This window comes from Cebidichthys violaceus, unplaced genomic scaffold (genome assembly GCF_023349555.1).
Source record: "Cebidichthys violaceus isolate CVI_PGR_0920_01 unplaced genomic scaffold, fCebVio1.0.p SCAF_5, whole genome shotgun sequence".
Lineage (NCBI taxonomy): Eukaryota > Metazoa > Chordata > Actinopteri > Perciformes > Stichaeidae > Cebidichthys > Cebidichthys violaceus.
The window spans coordinates 3,597,607-3,614,686 of record NW_027176705.1 but is presented as its reverse complement, the minus strand read 5'-3'; the positions used below and the strand labels follow the sequence as shown (position 1 = coordinate 3,614,686).

At 40.3% G+C, this 17,080-nt stretch overlaps 1 protein-coding gene across 3 annotated transcripts in view; it reads left to right on the top strand.

Annotated features, from left to right (window-relative positions):
* The first annotated feature begins 406 nt into the window (after window positions 1-406).
* The window catches only part of LOC137887311 (protein unc-13 homolog C), a 98,333-nt gene continuing 81,659 nt past the window's right edge, over window positions 407-17,080 (top strand). For all 3 annotated transcript variants that reach the window (XR_011105047.1, XM_068730184.1, XM_068730183.1), the window contains exons 1-2: window positions 407-917; window positions 5,852-10,178. Coding sequence is in view for 2 of the 3 variants with exons in the window: in XM_068730184.1 (XP_068586285.1) it covers window positions 6,050-10,178 (4,129 nt within the window). In the remaining variant the exon portion in view is untranslated. The remainder of the gene's footprint in view (window positions 918-5,851; window positions 10,179-17,080) is intronic.

Here is a 17,080-nt window from a genome sequence, read left to right as displayed (position 1 = left end):
ACTAATGTTTCCATCGGAATGTGTAGTTTTTGCAGTGGTGTGAACACACAGTTATCTAGCCAAAATACATTACACACTAGCACACACTTTTTTTTATCCTCACTCCCCCCCTTCCCTCCATTTCTATTTGCTTCCCTCACACTTAAGCTTGTGCGTGTGTGTGTGTGTGTGTGTGTGAGAGAGAGAGAGAGAGAGAGAGAGAGAGAGAGAGAGAGAGAGAGAGAGAGAGAGAGAGAGAGAGAGAGAGAGAGAGAGAGAGAGAGAGAGAGAGAGAGAGAGAGAGAGAGAGCTTGATTCTTCTTTCAGCTGAGGGAGATGAGTAGGGGGGCAGGGAGGGAGGGAGGGAGGGAGAGAGAGATAGTTTTGTACAGGGGAGGGACACACATTCTCCAGCCGGGCAGCAGAGCCTCAGTCTAGGCAGCCAAGAGCAGCGCTGTCTGCCTCTTCATCCGCGCCACCACCACCCGTCATCTCGTTTTGGACTAGACACCCCTTGCTGTGACACTGTCTACGAGCAAGGGTGTGTGGCTGTGTGTGTCTGCGTGTGTGTCAATCGTGGAGAAAATAAGACCCCAGCAGCTTGCGTCATTTGAAAGCAACATCTTCGGTACCCCGTAAAGCGAACAGGGGAGTAAAGCAGCGGAGCGAGAGCGGGGGGTACAGAAGGTGGCATGGAGGAGGTGTGTGTGTCTGCGCGGAGGCAGGGCTCTGGGATGTGGTGTCTGATGGACGCGGAGAGAAGCTGTGAGCTCTGGTATTAGCAGGCAGCTGCGCACCGAGCCGCTCTCTTCCCGCCCTCCCCTCCTCTGTCGCTGTCCTCGCGCCGACCATTCGCCTAAAAACTGGGGAATCTGCTCCACACGGCTCGCCGTGCTCACTACCGCTGGCGTCCCGCACGGGGGATTTGACACGAACAGGTATGTGCAGCAGCAGAGCCCATTTGGGCACTGGATGCGTGTTTGCATGGCGGGGGGAATCTTGACTGTTTGACTTCAACCTATACCTTCTTGTTGCTTCCTTCCCTCTGTGGCCCTGTCAGTGGAATAGTGAAACGATATGTGAGGATGATGCGTTTAGATGGCATCATCTGTCGATGGAGCTGGGTTGAAAATACAAAAAAAGAGGTTTTAATGTTATTCAATCGTTTTGCAGTTTATTCTCAAATGTCCCATTGCTCCCATTCTAACCTTATGCTATGTTGTTATGCACAACGCACAACATGAATGCATGTGAGCAATGCTGCTGTTTCACACTGAGCAAATGCGATGGGACTGGTTCTCGACATGCCAGCCAAAGAAAAGGTAATATTTTGATTTATGAGGCGAGACATCTGTTGTGATGTTGGCTGGTTTCCTAGGGCTGCAGGCAGTTATTTCACTGTTGGGAAATACACAGGTTAGGAGGAGAGAGGCTGAGTGTAGCTGAGGATGGGCGTGAGGACAATATGATCTGCACACACCCTCACATGCTCATCCCCCACTGGTATGCTTCGCTCTTCTCTCGAAGCAGCAAATGCATGCTTAAAAAGCAATAATGCACAGAGGCATGCATGGCGCACATGTGTGTGCATGCAAGGCTGCACACCCAGACCCACAGCAGGCATGCACACACCCACATGTACACCAAGCCACACTCGGCCATAACCCATTATCATGTGTTCTGGAGACATGACGTAACACATGAGCATCTATCATTTGCATCTTTTTTGTAAAGGTTTGCGATGAGATACTCCTCAGTCTCATCCAGTATGATAAGAGAATGAACATCACATCACAGCATGTAGTATAATTGCTTAGAGCATAATAACCTCAAATTGGCATACTTGGGTTTTCATCAGGAGAGAAGAGCCGATTGTACTATTGTGAGAAATAGGTTAGCATGCCTCCAACTGACACTCATTTTCATTAAAGTAGAGTGGCAGAGACTGTACGACTGTCAGAAATTGAGTGCTTCAGAGTGCTCTGCTAATCAAATGCATTCGGAAAAAGCAGGGGAAATAGGTCCTTGGACAGGGCCTGGGGCAGCAGTGCCTCAGAGCATGGGGGGGTGGGTGTGGCTGAGGTGCTCCCCCTTTCTCTGGAGGTTTCTTTAGTCTGACTCACAAATGGGAGGGGCTCTACCTCAGGACCACAGGAGTTCCCAATTTTATTTTGTCACAGTCGCAGGCAACTATTTTTGGACACTATTACAGTATCTATCCAAGCAAGTTGAATAAGGAGCATTGTTTTACATAGACTGTTGGAGGTTCAGTGCCTTGCTTAAAGGCACATAGCCTTTGAATTGTAAAGGAGGAAACTAGCAGTTCATGAGGATAGAAAGCTAAAAACACAAAAACCTATATATTCACATCAAATTCACAGGCCTATGAAACATATAACATGCTAGAACACATAATAAACTCAATAGCTACCTATAGGGACTGTGTTCCAGTCTTTACATGGTGGGCGTTATGGTGTGCAGGGTGTGTGTGTGTGTGTGTGTGTGTGTTAGTGTGTTAGAACACGCTACTTACATAATTTAAATGTTTATTGAATGACTTATCCGATTATAAAAAAAAAAAAACAAGCGTGACTGTCCACTTATCTTGAGCAACAGAATGGGCTTTATCGTACTGAATCTGCTTATATTACACTACGAAGTGAGGATGAACAACAGCGGCATACTGTAGACCTAGATTAGCCAACATGTAATCTCATTCTCACATTGTGCTTGTCATGATGGCTTGGAAAAATGGTACCATTTAATTTGTAGCCCATTTGCTGCCGAGTCTGAGTGTTTTGCAGGTTCTGTGGTCAAATTGATAACACACATGAGTGGGATAAGGTGATCTAGTTATCTGTCATCCTTTCATTCTAATTCTTGCATCATTACGCCCTAATGGGATGATACAGACGATACCTTGTGGGTATTATCAAGTCATTTGCATATTAACTCCAGCTCCGGAAGAGGGTGTATGCTTCATTTGTCAAACCTTAACATGCAGATGTCAGGATGCTGGCTCTGTAAAGACTGTAAAGAGAAAGGCAGCCCCCTAATTGGTAATCAACACCCATTAAACACTAGTACTCTTTTATTGTAATATGTCCTGACAGAGTGCAGCCACGGCCCTTTATATAAGTGATGTTCCAGTCACCGCTACAGTAAACAGCGACATATCCCAGATGCTGTCAAACATGATTGTGACTGTAGCTCAAATTAGTACATTGAAAACATTGCAAAATTTGCATCACAAATGCGTTAACATAATTAGTCAAAATTAACCACCAGTCATTATTGGGTGTATTTTGTGTGGAGCGTTATATGATAATGTTCCATAATGGTTGAGTCAATTAACAAGATGCATTAAAAAAAACAAAATTTTATGTTTTCATTAACTATGCTTTCTAAACACGAGCTATGGTTTTAGAACCATGAATAGTAAACAGAACGCCGAGTTAAGATTATGGACTATGAACTCTACACAATTTACCATTCTGAGCAATAGACGACCCAAAGATAATAACTATAAACCTTTCCTTTTAAAAAGCAAAAAAAGAAAACACACCAAAACCATTAGCTTGGCCCAAAACCAAAGTTTCACCGCATTCTGCTTAAGCTCAAAGTTTGATGCTGTTCTTCTCCATATTGAGTTCATATTTTTGCTTTGTTGAATTGGAATTGCACAGTTTAACAACATACAGTTACACAACACTAACAATAGAGTGAGGGAGATGTCAATCAAGCGCAGCCTGTACACGCCCACACAGTCACGAGAAGAGGTTTAATCGGTCAAAAATATGTGGAAACACTTTTGTGGGTGTGTACAAGTTTTAAATATTCAACTGAATTGCAAGCGTTATCAGTAATTTAGGAATCGTTTTTTCATTTGGATACCATACCATTGACAAAACAATCAATGTAACAATGAAATGGCTACTTATGGCCTATTTACTTATCTTGGTGGAGTAAGTGAATAAGCCATCACTCTTCTACTCTAACAACTACAGGTGCCCTTAAGCAAGGCACTTAACCCTCAGCCGCTCACTGATTAACACAAGTTGACTGTTTCTACTGTCTCAGTTTGCATGCAGATATATATTTGAATTAAAGCTAAAGATGTCAGTGGAAGTAGTTGAGGCAATGTCAGGACATATTTTAAAAATATCTAATGTGATTTATATATGACGAGGACAGTTTTAGGTCGTGACCCATCACTTGCAAAAGCCTGCTCTTGGCTTTACGCCACTCTACAAGGGAGCTGAGTCATGAACTTCCTCATACCATGAAATATACTGTAGTCCTTTACCTCATTTTGTTGCCATTCGATTTCTGTAATGACAAAGATTGATGCTGCTTTTTTCTTATTTGTACAACTTGAGACCATACTGACCTGTGAATATACCAGGACCGTTCAGGGATAAAACTTTCTAGGAGTCATTAATTTACAATTGAATAACCGCTTACTTTAGGTTAAAGAACTGTAATAACGTCACTTAGTGAACTCACCCATTAGGTTTGGTACAATTGCACAAGACCTGTCAGAATTACATACTGTGAAGTTGACAAATAGTCAAGGCCCTTGATTAATTTCATCATCAATGAATCTGACAGAAACACATATATACTGTCAACCTAGCCTTAAGCTCTATTTGCTAATGCCTGGTCCTTCCTTGGAGTCCAGCATTAAAAGGTAACTGTGATTGTGTTTTACAGCTCATTTGAAGTGATCATGTCACTGTGGTCATGAGACTGTAGACACATCAAGCTCTATACCCCTGAACTAATGTGGAGCAGCTGTCAGATTCTCTACACAACAAACATCCCTCTTTCGACTCACTTGGCCAGTTCCACTCTATATAAACCACACACCTCTCAGAGCAACTGCAAGCTGTTATGCTATTCAGCATGATTCAAGAAGTTTCACTTCTCATTGAGACTAAGATGGCCATTTCGTCCTCTTCGGATCTATATAGTCTGCTGCACATTTACATTACGACACCTGAATGGTTCAGCACCTGAACCATTACAATTAAACTAATTGGGACATTAAAATGTACTAGACCAATAGGTCATTAACTCTTATCATTTCAATTAGTGAAAATATTCTTATTGTTATATCAATCGAAAATAGCTAACAAAAATAGCTAACAAACACATTTTTTACATGATTTGATTATGATTTTAGAATGATGATTATAATTGATGTGTTACATGAAAACAAGAAACAAAAATGTATGAATAGCAATGCGTCCAAGTTCTTTGATCATGCTAGATATTAATTTATGATTAACACATTCTGACAAGGGTAATGTAGCACTGAAGCAATTCGAATTATTGACTCTCCTGTTGTAGAAGCTGGATACCTCCGTGTAGCCTGTGTCTATTGACCTTGACTGACACATACAGTGTATACATTAATGAATTTGCACACAGCCATGTACACATGCAATTGATTACCCTACCAACCCCTTCTCCCAACCACATGCAAGCTCATACACCCAATATCTTCATTCTCTCTCTTTCCTTCTCTCTCCGTCAGCACCTCTGGAATACAGTTTAAGTGATATCTAAGTAGGGAGGGTGACTAGGATACTTTGAGATTTGCTATAAAGACATGCACCCAACATACATTTTTGAAAACTGAAATTTACTTTTTTAATGTTCTGCATCTTAATCATTGTTTTCCTTGTATAATAGGTTTGGAGATTGCTTAATGAGAAACCTTTTACATTATGCATGTTAAAGATGAAACAAATGTTCCACTTTCTTTGTAATTGCAAAGTAGTAACTCAGGTTATTCCTGCTTGTGTTTAAGTGTGAACTGAGAATCTGCAGCCAAATTGTAAATATCTGTTGCTTTTTTGTCTTTCAGAGAGATGTTCCTTTTCGGGAGGAAGGCCACTGGATTTAAAAGTATTAGTGAGTCTCTACTTGGACTGTGGTGTTAGTGATTTTGACCTGGGATCCGACTGTCAAGCACTGGCTCATTGTACTTGGCTCACTACTGCTGTATTCTCAGCCAACTCCTCCTTTCACTAGATGATACAAACTGTCCACAGGATTGCCATCCATGGTTTCTGCCCTAATAAATACTATATCATCCTACATTAAAAAGATTTGTAAAGGAATGTTTACAAAGAAATTGGCAAACTCAATAAAGAAGAAAGAGAGAAGCGAAAATAAAGAGCCCAAATTGACCACTGATTTGCAAGCACACAATCCAAATCTCTCAACCACACTGAAGACTACAGTTAAAAAGATTTCAAAATGCTCTTCGGCACGTAACATATCGCTTGAAGAAGACGACGGAAAGTACGACTGCTCATCCCTGTCACCCACTTTCAGTTATCGTGTAGCTATAGCGAATGGACTGCCGAAAAACTCTCTTTTTTTGAATAATAATGAAAGTATCATTTCTGAGATTCTTTCAATTGATAGTAGTTACTCTGACTCTTTGAGTGAGACAAAACTTGTCAGGAGATTGGATGAGCATAAATCACACACTATGCCAGTAAGACGAAACAGGAAGAGCCTCATCAGTTTGGCTCCCTCTGATGGCAGCTCTGAGGGTGAGCGAGTGGAACGCTCCAGTCTACACACACTTAGGCTGGGTGCTCTACGCAAGTTAAGAAAATGGAAAAAGAGTCAGGAATGTGTCTCCTCAGACTCCGAAGTGAGCAATTGGAGGAAAACCTTGGGCATCCGGAGCAAGTCCTTGGACCGCGCTGGACGGCAGCAAAAGAGCTCAACCCTGGAGCCTGGCTCCTCCTCCACAGGTTGCATCAGTCAGACACAGGATGTCATGGAGATGATCTTTAAGGAGCTTCAGGGGATCAGCCAGATAGAGACAGAACTGTCTGAGCTACGTGGCCATGTCAATGCCCTGAAAAGCTCCATTGATGAGATCTCCAGCAGTGTGGAAGTAGTTCAGAGTGAGATTGAGCAGCTTCGCTCAGGATTTGTCCAGTCTAGAAGGGAAACACGAGATATTCATGACTATATAAAACAAATTAGCCACCAGGCCAACAATTCAACCTTGAGGTTCCTTAATGTTCCTGAAGAAAGGTCAGAAAAAACAGAGGGTCTAATTTATAAGATACTAAAAGACAAAATGGGTTTCATTGATGCCCTTAAAACAATTAAAATTGAGCTTGCTCATAGGTTAGGGCAACAAAGAGAATGTTCTAATGCAAAACCCCGCCCTATTATTGTTATTTTTGCAACAACTCAAGAGAGGGATATAGTCTTGAAAAAGTGCTATAAACTTAAAGGAACAGGCATTACAGTCTCCACTGATAGCTTAACTCATGAAGGAAAGGAGAGAAAAGACAAAACAATGTCTTCCTCACAAACTTATGAAAGCATGGATATGAAGGCCTCAGGAAAGGATAAAGTGGTGGAGAGCGATGACTGGGACTCAATGGACAGTGATAAAGAATTAGATGAATTAAGCCGAAATAAATATGCAATGGTGATTTCAAAGCCCATTCACAAGAGCAAATCAGAGAAGAGGCGATCCCATGACCATAGCCGGTCAGGAGAGGAAGCAGGCTACTCAGGCGCTGTTCACTATGCTGATGACTCTTACTATGACCCAGACAAGCATGCAAAGGCTTACTACTCAGATTTGACCCCTGGTTGGCTTTCTCAGAGTGACTATTCCACCCCTAAACTCAGCCGCTCTGAGTCTGACTGCTCAAAACTTTGCCAGTCATACTCAGAAGACTTTTCAGAGAGTCAGTACTTTACACGGGCTAATGGCTGCTCCATGCTGTCCTCCTCAGATCAGGAACTGTGGCAGAGAAAACAAGAAGACATGGCTTCCTCCTGGTATGCTAGCGACAGTCACCAACTCAGCCATGAGAATCAAGCATATGAACACAATGAAGTTGAGACTACGGAAACTATTGACAGTGGGGTGAGCAATGGACTGGTCTGCATGTCTGGGGACAGAAGCCACTACAGTGGCTCCCAGCTGTCTCTGCAAGGTGACTTATCACCCTGGAAAGACTGGCATCATCTAGAGCAGGGTGCTGATTCTGGCTTGGAAGCCTCAATAGAGGTTAGCAGTCCCTTTGACCCATCAACCATCCCTGGTTTTCCAGAAAACATCACTAAATGTCAGGAGGTTGATTTACAATTTGAGGGAGATGAAGAATTCATGATGCTTGACAGAGAATCTTCCCTACCACCTATAACCACCCACATTATTGCTCCCGTCACAGAGCGTGAGTCTGTCATCAAGACATCTGCCCGGCAGTCTAAGGAGGGAAATAAGATGGTCACAAAAGAAAACACAAAAACATCATCTAAAGATACACCTAAAGCTGCTGCTAAAATTACACATAAACAGACAAAATCGGCACCTAAAGAAGAAGCAAACATCAAAATATTGCCAAAAGAAACGTCGAAGGTATCTGCTAAGGTTTCATCCCAAGTGACCTCTAAAGCAGCTCCTAAAGAGTCACCTAAGGAAATTCAGAAATCAGCAGCTAAAGAATCCTTTCAATGCCTTCCTAAAGACAGCCCTAAAGTCACACCTAAAGATGCCACAAAGCCCAGTGTTAAAAAAGTATCTAAAGTGACATCTAAGATAACTTCTAGTGAGGCTGCTAAAGTGACATCTAAGATAACTTCTAGTGAGGCTGCTAAAGTGACATCTAAAATAACTTCTAGTGAGGCTGCTAAAGTGACACCTAAAGTGACCCCAAAAGATAGCCCTATAATGACTCCTAAAGAAAGTCCTAAAGAGTCACCTAAAGAGAGCCCTAAAATAACCCCAATTGAGAGCCCTGTATTAACCCCTAAAGAGTCCCCTAGAGAATCCCCTAAAGAGTCTCCCAAAGTCATTGCTAAAGATCCCCCACAAATTGCATCTAACGAAGGTCTGAAAGTTGTTGCTAAAGAGGTTACCAAAGAATCTGCAAAACTACCCCCAAAAGAGGTATCAAAAGAGATGCCGAAGGTAGTATCTAAGGAGACTGGTAAAGTACCCACTCAAGAAGTTTCTAAGATTCCACCTAAAGAAGTCCCGAAGGAAGCCCCTAAAGAGAGTCCTAAGGTGTCCCCCAAAGAGACCCCGAAAGCCACCCCAATAGAAGCCCCTAAAGTAGGAAATAAAGTAGCTTCTAAAGATGCCCCAAAGCAAACCCCAAAAGTCATACCTAAAGATAAATTCCCTGAACTGGATGTCAATCATAGCTTTCACCAGAACCAGAATAAGTCTACAACTATGTACCGCAGTCAGAGTGAGATTCGAACAGAGAAGGTTGAGGAGGTTCCCAAGTCTTGGAGCAGTAGGCTCAGCATAGATCTCAGTGAGAAGTCCTTTGGCTTTGGCTTTGGCTCTACACTGCAAAGGGCTAAGTCAGCTTTGGAGGTTGTTTGGAAGTCTGGCCCTCAAACTCCTACCACTGCTCCTCCTGAGGAGACCGCCAATTCATCATTTATGGGGCGTTTCCGCACGCTGTCCACCTCTGGTGCAAATAACTCTAGTACTACAATAGACTCCGATGCCAACACAGAGTCTGTCTTCAACAAGGCAGAGGAAGATAAAGCAGGTGCAGAGGCAGAAGCTGGGGAACAACCAGTGGACAATGAGACCCACTATGTTGAAGTGATGGAGCAGGTATTAGCTAACTTAGAGAACAGAACTAATACTAGTGAGACAGAGGAGACAGATGAGCCTGCACAGGAGTGTGAGACTTCTCAGGACTATGATGTGTCTGATGACTTTGAGGCCTCTCAAGACAGTGATGCATTTCAGGATTTTGAGACCTCTCAAGATTTGGAAGTGACAGAAGACCATGAGACAAGTAAAGAGGCATGTGTTCTGGAGTATGATTGCAGTTTGGATGAAGAGTACAATGAAGAATATGAAACCCAACTCACTGAGGACACTGCTGAATATGACGCAATGGTGGAGTATGTAGATGTAGAAGAACCAGATGACAATGATGTGACAGAGGAGATGGAAGAGGGGGATGAGGAGTTAGAGGAGGTAGAGGAGATCATAGAGGAGGCCACTGAGGGATCTGAAAAAGTAGAGCAAAAGCAGGAGGATGAAAACAAAAATGTTCCAGAGGAGAAGCCTACTGAGGCCCCACCCAAGAAACATGTGAGACCCACATTCAAGGAGGCAGCACTGAGGGCCTACAGGAAACAGATGGCTGAACTGGAGCAGCAGATCCTGGCAGGGGGTATGACTCTTTACTCGCTTTTGTTTGACAGTGTCACTTTTTTTTGTACTGTTTGACAAGGCTTTACATTGGTAATACATGGGTACAACCATAATGGTAACTGTAAGTAGTAGTCAAAACCAAGCACCTTGGGCTTAAAAAACTTAATCAGAGGACTTGTGTTAAAGCACATTAACTACAAATTGCAAATACTTAACAGTGATTTAAAAAAATAGCTTTGACTGTTTTAAAAACTCTTGGTTTTGTTAGTGCACTGTTTGTGCATTCAAGTTTGCTCTCTGAGACTTGTCAGAAAAGACAAACAACTAGCAATCATGGACATCAGGAAAAGGGCAACTTGTATTTACAATGTTGTGTATTTCACTAAGCAGATACAGCAATTAACTATTGCTCAGTATGTCTCAGACGTTGGAACATAGTTGACATAATTTAGTGTTTCTCTGAATTGAAGTCATACCACACAATGAAATTAATATTACCAACGGCTGCTTATGAGGAGGCAAATTAAATCGGAAATTGGTGGGAATTCATGTAGAGTACATACTTTTTCGTTAATAAGCTAAAACATACAAATGCATTGGTGTCCTTTCAAATCCTTAACATCCAGTGGGTCCTCTGGATTGTTAGTGGAAGTCTGAATCATAGTGAATAACTTTCATTGATGAGGTGGAGACAAGCCGTAGATTTGGATTTATGGGAACCTCAGACTTTGATCAATCTGAAGGATGTCTCTTTGAATTGGTAATTTATTTTATTTGACAAACTGAAGAGGATACTCTCTCTGGATGGCAGTATTGCAGGTGGCATTGACTTTGTATTTGTATTCCCATGGCACAACACTACATTCTCTCATAGCGGATTGTGGCTAGTGATAAGTGATTAGACTGTCAAATGTGTTTTCTGAAGATTTATCATTTATCATCAACAAAAGATTTTGGCACTGGCAGACAGTTAAAGCAAGTCGTGTGAAGTCTTTACATATTGATTTGCCACAGAGAACGTTCTGTTTGTCACTGATGTTTGCACTGTGGTGTTTTAAATAAGATACATTTTATTCTCTACATTTAGTAAAATATTATGCCTTGTGCTCTCATTAGTCTTTTTGTATAATTATTTTGGCTCACTGCAGTAGTAGCTTTGAATCAAAATGTGGTAAAGCTGATGGCTTAAGTAAAAAGGATGCAGTTTAAAATCAACGTAGGTATATAAATGGTTAAGATTTACACATTGAAAGAAAAGGAGTCTTTCAAAAGGAATGAAAAAAGAGACCAGGGAATTTCCACCCTTACTTAAAATGAAAAAGCTCTTGACCTACATATGTAGCTGCAGCTGTGGAACTCATGGTGCGGTAGGTACTGTTGTTCAGGGAATACAGGCTACACCTGAAGACTGTGTGACAGATGTGTGCATAAACCCTTTTAGTGGCCACATTCACCAAACATCCTGCACAGAATGTTATTTACTGAAAATCTTATATTAGGAGAGATTCCTTTGCTGTCATATGGTTGTATGCGACCATTTCTATCAACTTTTTAAGACCAACAAACTGCAACTCATAAGAAGTATAGTACACAGTACAATATGCATTATAATCAAATGTATTACCATATGGTTATATATACCATTACTCTCATTGAAATTATTCATTTCAATTCACTTTATTTCAATGTGTGCAAACCCATCCATGTCAACACGGTCATTATTATTTGAACTTATATTACCTATTGCAATTATGTCTCAATTGATACATTTTTGAGGCCAATATATTGATGTTTGCTAGTCAAGCAAATCACCTCAAACATGTATTTGGCATTTATTTACTGCAATATCTTGCTATTTATTGACTGATTGTCCATTTTCTATTCTTATACGTTGCTTTTGCTGGACTACCAGACGAGAAGAGTTAAGAGTCGATCCGATACCTCATTGAGTGATTGACTCACTTCTCATTGTTGACTCATGCATGTGTGAGGTGAGGCATGCTGTAGACTCCGGGCATATGACTCCAAATTAAAATGTGTGACTAATTGCCCTTACTGTCCGATGGCTATTAGCTCTTTTATTTATCTCTCTATTAGTTTGTTGTCTATAGCATTCTATCGTCACTCTTTATTGCTGTTTAGTGTTTCCCGGTTCTATGAACACTCACATATGAGTACAGATGTCATAGCTGTTGTTAGTTTTCACTTTACCCAACAAATTGAAAGCTATTGAGACAGAATGAGACAAGTCGAGATGAGTAGAGGAAATTTGAGGCAGGATTCATTTAAACCAAAGAAAGGCAAATGTTTGAATACGTTAATCTGGTATGTAGTCAGATCTTTGGGTTCACATATACATAACAAAGTCGCCTTGCTTGATTATTATCCTACATATAAAGTGACCTGCCTGTTTTGATTATTTTTCAAGGTTTATACCTACATTTCTGGGCATCTTTATGCACGTTATTTAGGTAATAGTGCAGCTTAAAGTCCTGCAAATAACCAACAATATGTCTAAAAAAGTTTTGGACTCGCTTGAGATGCTTTATATTTAGTCAATAACTGGTTTATGCTCTAAAGAAAATATTGCAATGTTTGTTTAAAAAAGGATATACCAAAGGCCAGCTATATTTTATGTTTGACACATAATTTAGCCAATGCTACCTGACATGGAAGCAAGTTAAGCAATCCTTGACATGAATACTATATACTCCCCCCTGGTTAGCTTTATGCCTTCATCTTGTGTAGCTGATGTGTGCACATGCTCGTGCTCTGATGCATGCTGGCTGGTCTGTATGGGAACTGTGAAGGGAGTCTCAGCTGTACTGCCACTTTTGCCAGGCCTGTCTTTAACCGGCTACAGCAGCGTCTGTATTCAGATGCTAATTCACACTCCCAAGGGCATTCTGTAACCAGGTCAGCCTTGCTTGGAATATTTATAGAGGTCTGCTGCTAGTGAAGTTTGCTGCTTGCTCCTGGGGGAGTAAAGGAGGTAGACCCTCGTTATGCTTAGTGCACCATTTCTAGAGAAAGTGTGGGTATAAAAAATGTTGTTGTAGGTGATACCATCCAAAGCACTGACTGATTCAGTATCGCTGTTTTTTTGACTGCTGTAAACGGAGAGAGCCTCCTTTCCATAGTTTACTCTGAACTTGAATACAGTCAATAGGTTTGCTTTACGTGTACAATTTAGATCTCAGTTTCCAAAGCAAAAGTGCATCTTTGATTAGATAAGGGTCGATAACCCGTTTTACCCAAATGCTCTATTCCTGGTTCATGCCTACAAGGATTCTATTTTCACGCTGAAATTGAACAAAATAAAATAAACTCTCTGACATCACACTGCCACAAACATGATTTGGATATGTGATATTGTCAGGTGGACAGGAAGTGAACAAATTGAGGCCACCACATTTTTATTACATCAAAGCCTGGAGGGCTACAACCTCTCAATACACACATTTCCCATTTGGCCCTCTCTTTTTATCAGAAATCCTGTAACACAATGATTATTAATGACACAGCTTTAAAAAGTCTAATATGTGGTTAAATGAAATATCTTTGTATTACCTCCATCTGTATATTTCCTTGCATACCAACTTGAGGACACCTTTACGTTGTAAAACACAAAGTATCCTGGTTTTGCTGTCATGTCGCCATAGCAGGTATCAAGCTGAACAAATGGTCCTATACCGCTATATGATAAAAGAGGTGCAAGCAATACACGATTGTGTAATTATAAAGACAACAAATACATGTATGCGGTGAATGCTATGAAATTCCAGCATAAATAAATGATAAATAAATAAACAAATGAATAAATATAGAAATAATACATTGTTTCCTATAGCTCAGGGAACTCACAAGCACATCACATTAATCAATATTTTGAACCGTGATACGTATTACTATTTAACAATGTTCATGTTAAATAACATTAAAAAGAAATAATTGTTGCTGTCTTTTCTGAGAGTTGGGTTGGGGTCTTGCGAACAGACATTTTTAATATTGTTTGTGCTCAACGTTAGTCTGGGTGTGTTTGCGGCGGCTGAAGAGTGATTCGAAGGCACCCTCGGTTGAGCTGGGCTGACTAATGAAGTGCTGTAACGTTAATACTGTTGAGTAAAAAACGTTTTTCACAGTAACGTTATGTATCTTGAGAAGAAAAGAACAGCACATGTGTTCATCACATCAATGATGACTCTGTTACAAGGTAAAATGCTCAAGCTAAAATGTTATTAATAACACGTGTGCTCTTTCTGCAATGGCATGTCACAGTGAATAACTACAGAGTTATTTATTTTGTTTAAAGAACTCCAAATCTATCCCCTGGTGTGATAAAGATGCACCAGCCCAGACGTACATTTTGTCAAGTTAAGCATCTAAAACAGTTTTCAGTCTTGGAAAGATTGTCCTAAAGAAACCAATGCTGACTGTTGGTTATAGACACAAACTTTGGTCTCTAGGTAGTGTTTAATGCCACTGTTGCAGCAGTATGAAGGTCACACTTATTCTTATCTTGACACTAAATGGAGAAATGAGCCATTTTAAGAAGTAATTAACCCAGCCAGTGCAAAAATGCTTTAAATATATATAAGATATATATATATATATCTTTATAGCTCCGTTTGTTACGTTATGTCATTTGTCTTTTAAACTTTACCCTGTTAACTTTTACCTGGATGTTTTTTTATTTATATATTATTTTTACATTTGTTGATAGTTTAACATTATTGCTTGCATGATTGAAACAGTGTATCACCTTTCTTTTAAAAGGTTAGCGTTCTACCTTTAACTTCACATATTAAGTTACAGGACTTGGTTTCCTCCAGTGAGATGTTAAACTTGGTGTAAGAGTTGACACCTGCATGCAGTTCTGCTCTGGTGAGCGTTTTTATTTTTTTATTTTATCAGGATGTGTTCACTGTAAGCCTACAGCCTATACTCTGTGCTGGGATCTTGCTGGCGCTCTGATCCAATGAGCCTGACCACAAACTGGTGGTCATGTCAGCCTTGACCTCATGGTCCCTCTCAACTCTCCTGCTCTGGTGACTCCACTTATACACAAACCTTCTCCTCTCTGCTGGTCCGTAGCATACACTTTGTGCAGGATCGGCTAAACTTCTGCTAGCCCTACAAATTATATCAAGCTATAGATTTTATTACAGTTTGTATATTGTAATAGTTAAAGCCATTACTATAATAGCAATATCTGATGTGGGCAGTATGGATTCAAAATGCTGTCCAACTCTTCTCCAATACACAGTACAAAGGTGATGCGATGCTGATGAAGGCAAGATCATTGTATATTAAGGAAAAGTTGTGTGATTTGTTTAATTATGATTGACTTGTACTGAAAGTCTGAACTACACCTTTACTGTATGTGTGTACTCAAAGTAAAAGATGGAAATATGAATATGGCCATGAGATATTGTCTCAGTAATAGTTAATAGTGTCAAATCTATTTTATACTCACTACCATTATCTTTATTTTCTCTGTTTTTCATATCGTCATGCGCTCACACGCTCAGTGTTGGACTTTGATCATGACATAGTTTTGTTAATGTGCTGAATGCAGCAAAACATCCATAAAAACCAGACTTGTGGAAATCAGTCATCACAAATTTGAGATTTCTTGATTTAACATACATTTTTCTACTGTCATAAAGGTCAATTTTCTCCCTCTTTGTGTGTGTGTGTGTGTGTGTGTGTGTGTGTGTGTGTGTGTGTGTGTGTGTGTGTATATATATATATATATATATATATATATATATATATATATATATATATATATATATATATATATATATATATATATATATATATATATATATATATATACACATAAACACACACCATTATGTGTATGTTAGTATATCTCTATAAATGTGTGCCTGACTATGTCCACACAAGAAGACATGTTCCTGTGTGTGTTAAAGCAGGGACAGGTCCTTGTTTTACTATCAGCCATGTGCAGGCTTTTCTGCTCTGGCAAACTCTGATCTATGAACGCTGTAACCATGTGTGTCGGCACTGAAGTGCAGGATTTACTGCTGCTTTCGATACCTCAACACGTTGCCCACAGCACACACACACACACACACACACACACACACACACACATACATACAGAGGGTTTCCTACCAGTCAATTACATTTTTGTTCAATAGATTTAAGGCACCTGTGAAATGAGGTTCATATCAGCAGCCTATAGGCTATCTTTGTGGTCTGGCTTTATCTATAGTGCAGCTGCAGACTTGCGGGAGCAGGAGATGGCTCTATCTTGTATGCCGTGCTGAAAGTAGCTTAGCTGATCGCTGTCCATGGTACCCACTTGCAGCTTAGCTCCTCTTTGAGTGCTGTGTGTCTGCGTTTGTGCAGCTTTTGGTTTCACCTTGCCCAGTAACATCATTTTCACAGTTGTACCAACATTTTTCAACCTTTTCAAGAATTTATACTACCTCAGCCTAAAATATTAGTTTGTATAAATTCAAAACTCTTGTGTTAACTTGAATTTTTTTAAAATGTTTTCAAATAAGCAGTGCCTTCTTGAGTACCATCGTCACAAACAGATATGCACTTGCACAGAGATATGCACTGGAACACTAATGGTACTATAGAGCACTCTGCGTAATAGCATCCACCAAATAGTCTATATTGTTTGCTCAATCAATGTGCAGGTCCAGAGTTATTGCTTTTTTAATGGTTAACAATTAATATCTTCATGATATGATTTTTTTTAACAGGCGTCAACTTTCAACTAAACGGATCAAACTAAATCGAAAAGATACTGGCAAAATTAAAGAAAGAGGTTTACATTGCCTTTTGCTGTATTAGTGATGCAGAAACTGCACATCAACAACAAACTGTCTATCACGCTGTTTTAATCAGAGCAGCAATTTGATCTTTCTCTTGTGAACA